Source organism: Poecilia reticulata, linkage group LG4 (assembly GCF_000633615.1).
Source record: "Poecilia reticulata strain Guanapo linkage group LG4, Guppy_female_1.0+MT, whole genome shotgun sequence".
Classification (NCBI taxonomy): Eukaryota; Metazoa; Chordata; class Actinopteri; order Cyprinodontiformes; family Poeciliidae; genus Poecilia; species Poecilia reticulata.
In genome coordinates this window covers 22,359,467-22,368,956 of record NC_024334.1, presented here as the reverse complement: position 1 = coordinate 22,368,956, position 9,490 = coordinate 22,359,467, and the positions used below count along the sequence as shown (strand labels likewise).

Below are 9,490 nucleotides of genomic sequence, written 5' to 3'. Positions count from 1 at the left end.
CTTTAGTGACATGCACACGGCACGCAGTGAAGGAAATAGCAAGAAACATTGTGCAATACTCTTCAGCCAGTCCTCAATAAATTGGTAAAGGATCGAAGTAGTTGTGTGATCTGTTCTCAGAACAAGCAAACATGAAAATATCTAGTTAGCTGTGTGTTGATGTCAGAGATCAGATAAGAACAGGTGGACTACTTTGAGGTAATGGAAAGTCAATATTAGAATAAAATATCATCTCTAAGTAGACAACACTCTGAACTTTTCAGTAGAGGCTTACACTGAATGCCACTCCAGTCAGTTAAGAACAGGAAACAGAGGTTATAATAAAGATTGCACAATTTACACATCAGAAAACCTTACATGTCATTTTGTTTTAGACATGAAAACATAGATCTATCCTGGATCAACAAGTTCAGATGTTGGTGAAATGTCAAATACCATTACTAAATTCATAATTGATTACGTTTCAAATACAACTCTAAACAGGTGTATTTTTAGCTGAGATTTAAAGGCACTTTAGTGACATGCACACGGCACGCAGTGAAGGAAATAGCAAGAAACATTGTGCAATACTCTTAACCCAGACCTCAATAAATTGGCAAAGGATTGAAGTAGTTGTGTGATCTGTTCTCAGAACAAACAAACACGCAGGGATTTCAAAACTCAACAATTTTCATAGTTTGACCAAAAATATGAAAATACCCAGTTAGCTGTGTGTTGATGTCAGAGATCAGACAAGAACAGGTGGACTACTTTGAGGTAATGGAAAGTCAATTTTAAAGTTATGCTAATATTATGCATATAATATCCTCTTGTATTCTCAAATGGTTTTTGCTAAACAGACCAAAGTTCAACCGGTTTTGCTAAACAGTATCTTATTTAATTGCTATTTCAATGAAAAACACAAAATATAGCAAATATTACTCCTGAAAGTGAACAGGTTTAGATTTAAAGTCAGTATGTGAGAGGACACAGTGCTTCTGTCCTCAAGACAAACAGTGAATATCTTTCCTGCATTAAGCGGTACTGTTCACAAGGTGGCAGTGTTGCACAATTTGCTCAGGCAGTTAATAGGATCAAGAGTCTTTCTTGATTTTAAACATAACACAGGACAAACTTAGATGAAATCAACTCTGAAATAATATAATTTTCAAACTGTCTGAAATTTTAGCATACTTAAACTAAATTAGGGTTCATTTGAATAATGAAGACACCACTTCATGAGCTGTACCACCTTCACAGTCCTCCAGTCTCCTGCTGAGAGAATATGCAGCACAAATACAGCTAGTGAATTATGTGAATTTTTGCACATACACAGAAAAAAATTCACTAATTATCAATGTAGTTATTATGGAATATCTGCTGGATCTGATCCAGTCTGTTCATCTGATGAGCAGGAAGAGTTTTCTTTTACACACTCCTCATTGTTAGTCAGTGTTACATTGATTTCCATTAGTTTGTCAGTCACATTTATTTTCCCAGTCAGTTTCCCTCCAAATGAAACACCATTTATTTTCATTACTTTTGTATTTCCTGTTTTTTTCTTTTTTTTTTAAACAACCATTATGTATTTATCCATTGTGTGGGATCTCATTTTAATGAGAGCTTTTGCAAATTACACAGTGGCAGCTAAAGTTATGACAGAACAAACAGAAGAAAACTGATTTATAGTCTCAATCTTAAACAGTTTGGTTTCTTAAAATATTTTAAGTTGAATTTTAAAAATTGGGACTGTTTATTTGTATTTTATCATTTCTTTTGTGGCCTATCCCATTAAAGTAAATAAACTAAAATGCATTTGAAGAAAAAAGAAGTAGCCTTAATATATCTAAAGTTTAAAATGAGAAGACACTGTGATCATAACTTTGAAAAGTGTAGAAAGCCTGGTTCATGAGCAACGATACACGTCCTTCACAAAAAGGAGATTATGTCTCATTTGTAGATGCAAAGGAGAGAAAAAAGACAAAGTTTAGAATAAATAGCAACATGGTTAACAGTCAGTGACTCTAAATCAGATTAAATTTGCTCACATGATCTGACTAGTCTCATCTCTTGTTCATTGTTTCTTGCTGAGAGCGCTTTATGTTATGGAGATGATCCACTTATGAAGGGTTGAATCTAAAATCAGTAAACTGCAAATCTTGAACTGAAAGACAGCACACCCTTTAAGAGCTTAAGGCTAATGTATGAAAAGTTCATTGTTATAACTTCAAGAAGTATGGCAACCCTCCTCCTTATGCAATGACACACATTCTTCACAAGGGGTCAGTGTTGTCCTCTTTTCAGTGTATCTGCTGCTGAAAAAAAGGCCTTCACAAGTTTCAGAATACAAAAGTTTATTGTTTTTTTATACATATAACATAGCACAAACAATTATGGACTCTATTTGTAGCAAGATAATCTTTTCACACACATTGAATCTCCAATCATTTTTCAACTATCTACTGTAGGTGTTATCAAACATTTGTTAAAACTGAGCTTGAACAAACTGAAATTTCACATCAGTTTCAAAATAGGGTCTCAAACTCAATATAGAAGAATATTAACAAATTTCACTCTCAGACTATGTTCATGGACTGGCGACCTGTCCAGGGTGCAGCGAAATGTCTCGCTGCAACTCCCCTCCTGACCCCTCAAGGGACAAGGGTGTAAGAAAATGGATGGATGGACGGACGGATGGATAGATGGTTGTTTTTCTGTTTGTTGTATAAAATATCAAGTGTTTGCACTTTCCTGACAGTACTATCAGTGTGGAATATGTGAGATTGCTCCCTCACCAATGAAGTTACTAAAAGTTAAACTTGATTGAATTAGCAAGGTCTTCTACTTCTTGCTAAGGGCCTTTTTCATCGTTGAGGTGATCCAGTCAGTGTAACAAGGTATCTTTGTGTAAGCAACCGTTGAAAGATCTTTTGAGTATTGGTACATGAAGGACACAACTCCATAAGCGGTGCCATGTCCACATACCAGTGGACCTCCAGAATCCCCCTGCAAGAACAAACATATAATGTAGAGGTCACTTGAGTTACAATGAGATGCTATATTATTGGTAAGATTTAATAGTTTGCTTTGATCTGTAAAAAATAAAAATAAAAAATCCCATACCTTACCAGGTCCAGCTGTTCCATTTGAACAGTATAACTTAAGTTCAGTACAAATGCTATTTTCAGTCAATGTGACATTCGTTTCCATGAGTTTGTCAGAGATCCTTCCATTTGAATGAGTTTGACCCCAGCCGGACACAATGCAAGATGTGGGCAGAGTCACATCATCATGGTTTGCCAGAGCGATGGGTTTCACAAAGTTGTTCACCACCACTTTAGAGCTTAGCTGGAACAGTGACGAGTTAAATGAAATATAAATACAAATCCGAGCTCATATTGTACTATGCACATGTCCTGCAAATGCATTGTTTTCTACCATGAATTGCTTTCTGGCATGAACTGAACTCATTAAGTTTTTGAAGTGTGTTGAAGAAAAACTAGAGCAAATGGCAAAAAAAAAAAAAAAAATAGAAAGCATTTGTTCATTTTTACCTTAAGGAGCATTATATCATCAATGAATTCGTTTTTCTTGTAATTTTCATGAGGAAAGGCTTTTTCCACAGTTCGATCCTGTATTTTGTCATTTTCCAAAGATTTTGTATTATCAACTCCGAGGTAAACTGTGTAATTGCTGTAACGAAATACCACACCAACAAAAAGAAGTGCAAGCATTCAGGTACTTTCCGTATAGGGAGTAATTACAAACATATGCAGAAAAATATGCAAGAATCTTGTCAGTAAATAAAAATGATAGTTTTAGACAGACTTGGCTTGGCAGTGGGCAGCAGTCATCACAAAATCCTCGTTCAGAAGAAATCCATCACAGTATGATGGTTCGTTGTTGGCCAGGTTCTTTTCTATGAACGCCATGTACGGCCGGCTGTGAGGCTCAGCCTCATGGCCTCCAATTATTTTTTCAGTTCTGCCTACAGGGAGCATTAGACGCAATAGACTGCATTTAATATAAACACGTGCACAAAAATCCTTTTCTTATACAGTAGAAGTTGGGTGTATAAAGAAAGCTCTACAATATGACTAATACAGTATGAGCTCCACTTTCTACACCAGCCTAAAGTTGAATTACAATGCTGTGTGGAACTCAGAAAAAACAAATGACTTGGCCTTCAAATTGATGGTTTTCATGCAATGGAAGCGTTTTCTTACCTTGATTGTAAAGAGTCAGCAGGACCATCATCAGTACTGGCAGTTTGTTATTGAAGAACATGATGGTGGGATCACAGTCCAGCTGAGCAACGGTGCTGAGCAGCGGAGGCACGAACAGTTGACAAGTTCAAACCCTCATATCTCCTGGCTTTTAACCAAAAGGGGATGTGTCTTACTTGCGTATGCAAATGATGTGGCTCAGAGACACATTCAGATGGAGCCTCACAGAAGACATACAGCTTATAAAATAGAACTTTGGGGCGATGTGTAGAAATGTCCATGAATCCCGCAATTGTGCTTTTGCTGCACGGAAAACATTCATACTAGTATTTCCAGTTAGCAAACTGAAGAATCTCTTGTTGCAATAACAAACAAAAAAAAGGGGAAAATAATCAATTTATATTTAAATGATGATGAATTTGGAAGCAAGTTTGTTTGTGACACATGATGCCACTTCTCGTGACACGATCAATTATTTGGCGCTCCTCCTCGGACTCTGTAGCGCGTCTAAAGGACGAGCATGAATTAGATTGAAGGCTCAAAAATGTGACAACATGTTGGCAGTAAAGCTGACTTTCTTTATTAATTACACATGATCTTCAAAAGGAGGCAGCATTGTGTTTTCAGTGCACACTGAAAACACAATCACACACACCCTTCGATAGAGTACGTTTCATTTTATTTGTTTGCTCATAATTCACCACAAATGTGTCAGAGCACATTCAACATGTTGGTCTGACAGTATTATGGATTTATTCACTTGCAATTCTCTCAGTTATTGTGTCAGCTAGTTGTCAGACAAAATGTGAAATAAAATTTTAGTTTATTGGTATCATGGTAGCATGCATCATTCGTAGTAGATCTTTGCAAGTGATACCATGAAAAAGAAATAGATGACGGCCAATGCATAAGATTTACAACTATTGTTACCTTGAGGAGGATGATGTCATTCTTAAAGGTTTTATTGTTGTAATGATTTGTACATGTGAAAATGCTGGTTCCACTTTTATGAGCTTCACTTCATTTTGTCAAATGATACATACTGTGAAGTCCAATAATCAACTAAGTAATCCCTGTAATGGAAAAAAGAAAGAGAAAAATCTGCTTCCGTGTCATATGTCAATTAAAGCATGATTCATGTCAGTAAGAAAAAAAACACATGTTTTTTAACTCACTTGGCTTGACAGTGGGCAGCCGTCATCACAAAATTCTCGCTGACAATGAATCCATCACAGCATCTCGTGTCATTTGACCCGTCTCTCCATAAGCACCACGTATGGCCGGCTGTGTGGCACAGCTTCCCAAAATCCAATTATTCTTCCTGAATGAACTGGAAAAAAAAATCTAAACATAAGTCTTCAAAATCATGCTTTTCCACCACAGGAGTTCATTTCCTCCTGCACAGCACGATGCATTTCTGGACTCCTCTGTTATAACAGCAGTTCATGAAAAATCATGGCAACTTCAACATACAGTACATGCCCTTTGATCATAAGGCCTTTACATATTTATCTCCATAAAAAAGTTTGACATTTACTTTCATCTTGGTTCAATATTTGTTTACTAAACATGTTGGGACATTTTATTTGCAGAATTTCTAAACCTAATGTGTGTCAGGATCTTGGGTTATTTCAGATCAGTTTTGTCCTTGCATTTTGATCATTTGTTTAGTTGATCTTTCTTTTTCTGCCTCCTTCTGCCTATTTAGATAATTATTTTTTAAGCTGTTTATTTACTTGTGATAGGATCTCCCTTTGGTTTGTTATTCTTTATATTTACTTCATTTTTGTCCCTGTTATTTATTTATCTATTTTTTTCAGTCTCCTGATTTATGTTTGCTCCCTGCTCCTCTCCTGACTTTCTCTCTCCTTCTTCAGTCTACCTGTCCGGCCTCAACCCTTTACTGATCAGCCACCGGTTCTCTGTCAGGTAAACAAACTCCCTATTTTAGCTCCTCATTGTTCAATCGCTAAGCGCTGGATTCTGCTGCTGCTGCTGTCTCCCTCGTGGTTTCCCTTGCAGCTGTTTCTTGCCTCCAACAATGTATTTTTGCTCTCCCTTATTGTAAATATATGTTTTTATACCTTTTCTTTAAATTCTCTGCAAATTCTTCTGTTGGCTCTGTGCGACTGGTTTCATAACAAATCGTGACATACTTTTAGAGTCAGGTAAATACAAGCTCTTTGACATTAATTGACACACTATCTACTTACAAAAAATATATATGTATGTATATATATGGCCTTTTTTTAAAATCAAATGACAAGAATTATCTTACCTGGACCAGTACCGCCACCGTGCTGTGGCTAAACATGATGCGGCCGCTGTCCAGCTGAGCTACAGAGCTGAGCGGTGGAGTCAGATCTCTTTCCTGCTTTAGAGAGATAAAGAAGTTCTTGCATTGCTCATGTAGGCAACACATCGTTTTTGCATAATGATGTGGCTTCCAGTGACCTTCTTGCGTAGGAAAGTAAGGCAAGTCTTAAAAGCATGACCTGATTGTGAATGTACACGTTTAGTCACTATGGGAGTCATTATTAGTATACTGTTTAGGAACTTCTGTTTTTTTGGGGTGTTGGGGCGTTTAGAGCTGAAAATGTGGACCTCTACGAAAGCACATTCATTCAAATGTCTTCTGAATGGGGCTGGTTTTATTATTATTATTATTATTATTATTGTTATTATTTACTGACCTGATAAAAAGATAAATACATGTATTGGGGGAAAAAAGTTGTTTTATTTATGCAATTTGTTTTCTTTGAATTTTGAGTCATGTCAATGACATCAGTCATTTCAAGATCCACCACTATTAAAGAAAAAGAAAAAGAGAAATTACTCTCAAAATTACTTCTGAGTGGTTTTATGTGAAGAAAACTAAACAGAAATGAAACAGATAACAGAGGTGAGATGAGAGAGCAAGAGAGCAAGAAGTCGTCTGGGAGATTTAGATAGATTGAATTCTTAGAAGTAGCTACATGATGACAACCAACATATTTTGAGTTTTAAAAGCACGGTCACCATCTGACTGCTGAAATGTTAGATTTGTCTAAGCACAACTTGCATATTTTTGAAGATAAACATGTTACACAGAATGTTTTACTATCCTGTCTTGCATATTTTAGAAGTAAAAAAAAAAAAGAGTCAAATAACCAATGCAATACATGTATTGTATCCTAAATACTTTGCCCTGGACTGCCATTTCCATAAATCTGCAATGCATGAAAACCACTTTTTAAAAATGTCAGTGCAAGTTAACTTGTAATTGACTCAAATAGCGTATGCCTCAGGATGAGTCAGACCGACTCAGTGAGCTGTAATATAGCTGGTCATAATTTATTCACCAGTGCTTCTGTGGTATTACTCACCAGATTCAACAAGCTCTGTTGACATTTCGTGATCAAAGCTATGAGTTTCTAAGGGGAGACTCTGTGTCTGTCATTCACCCTCAAAGGTAACATTATTCTGATGTTATCATGTCATAAGACAGCGAATAAAAATATAATTTATTTCAAAGTGTGGTTTGCGGAACTTGAGGTGAAATCTAACCCATGGAACTACAGGAATGAAGAAATGATTAGAATCGAGTTGCAAAAGAAAAGGAGTTCAGGCCGAACGGGGCAGATTTTATAAATTACAACAGAGAAAGCGTTTTTCTCTCAGGTCGGGAACCAAACCTCAATCACTTTTTATTAGAAAACGTATGATGTAATCAGTTGAACGTATTGATAGCTCACAATTCAAAAATGATTTGTGATTTCAAAGGGAGTTAAACATTGTCGCTAGTTATCCAAGGCTCTTCAGGGAGTTGTTGTAGATGCTGATGACTGTGAGCAGGAAGGATCTCTTGCAGCAGTCCGTGTTACTACGATGCTGAAGAAGCCTCTAACTGAAGACACCGTTGTTGTACAAAAGACTGATGAAGTGAATCCTATTTTTGTTTTATGATAAATCCTCCAAGGCACAATCATCTCTAGAGATTTCACAGTGAAACCATTGTACTTTATCACCATGGTTAAAACTATTTAAGTTTAACCATGGTTAAACTATTTAACCATGGTTAAATGGTTAAATAGTTTAACCATGGTTAAATAGTTTAACCATGGTTAAACTGTTTAACCATGGTTAAACTATTTAACCATGTTTAACCATGGTTAAGTAGGCTTTGATGCTGTTACTTAAATAGATGATTGCTTAAGAGATCACACTGTCCAACAACATTGTGAATGTCAGAAGTATCTTGTGAAAAAATATTTCTCCAAGAAGTCTTCTTCTTAAAAATGGCTTCACTGTTTTGTCTCCAGTCCAGTCTATTGTCCAGGTGAACACCAAGGTATTTAAACAATTCCACCACCTCTACTTCTTCTCCTTTGATGTACCTGGTGTTTGGTTGACAATTATCTCATTTTTGTTCACACTGAAGACGAGGTGATTGCTTCACACCATGCCACAGGAGGGTTCACCAGCTCTCAGTTCTCAAGAGCTTGACCGTCTCTCATACACCCAACCATTACGGAGTCATTTGAATATTTCTGCAGATGACAGGAGTCTGACTTGCACTGGAAGACTGAGGGGTGCAGAGTGAAAAGAAGTGGTGAGTACAGACCCTGGTGCTGCTCCTGTACTGTGGACCACCTAGTTTGATACACAGCTTGATACAGGTCAGCCTCAAACTGTTTGTCAGGCAGTGATCGATCCAGTTGGATGTCAAGGCCTCCACCTGTGTCTCTTGGAGATTCAGACAAAGAAGATCAGGCTGAACTGTATTAAATGCACTGGATAAATCAAATAACTTGATCCTCACAGTGCTGCTTGCTGTGTCCAGATGACAGTGGGTTTGTTGAAACGGTTATATGACGGCATCTTCAACTCCATCTCCACATAATTCTTTGCTTACCCAGTTACGATTAGGCTCTACATGGTCTTCATATTGTGGGACATGAGGGCAACAGCTCTGATTTATTTGGTACTGAATCCAGGCAGGATGTCTTTCACAACATTGGAACCTTCTTTCTGGGTCAACCTACGGTAAGGTGCTGTAAAATCCCATAAACCTCTGCACAGGCCTTCAGGACTCTGGGGCTCTCGCACCATCTAGACATGCAGCCTCGGCCTGCAGTTCAGTCTCTCCAGGGAGCAAAGCGAGCGCCACCATCTCCTGATTTGAAGACACATGTAGAAGCAGAAGGATCCGTGGCACATGGAAAATCCTTTCACTTCCAGGGGTCTCAATTTCCTTTTTTTGAGGGGAAACCGTCCTGCAACTTTTCCATGCGTCTCTGCTTCAA

The 9,490-nt window shown here is 37.4% G+C and overlaps 1 protein-coding gene across 1 annotated transcript; it reads right to left on the bottom strand.

Moving 5' to 3' along the window:
• Positions 1-2,385: 2,385 nt before the first annotated feature.
• LOC103463690 (granzyme G) lies at positions 2,386-6,542 on the bottom strand. Its single transcript, XM_008407223.2, has 8 exons — positions 6,484-6,542; positions 5,381-5,535; positions 5,136-5,278; positions 4,206-4,508; positions 3,808-3,967; positions 3,534-3,672; positions 3,103-3,327; positions 2,386-2,985 (listed from the first exon to the last, which is right to left on the bottom strand). Exons 4-8 carry the CDS (start codon positions 4,264-4,266, stop codon positions 2,821-2,823), a joined length of 750 nt encoding a protein of 249 aa, XP_008405445.1. The 5' UTR covers positions 4,267-4,508; positions 5,136-5,278; positions 5,381-5,535; positions 6,484-6,542; the 3' UTR covers positions 2,386-2,820.
• Between the last annotated feature and the right edge of the window lie 2,948 nt (positions 6,543-9,490).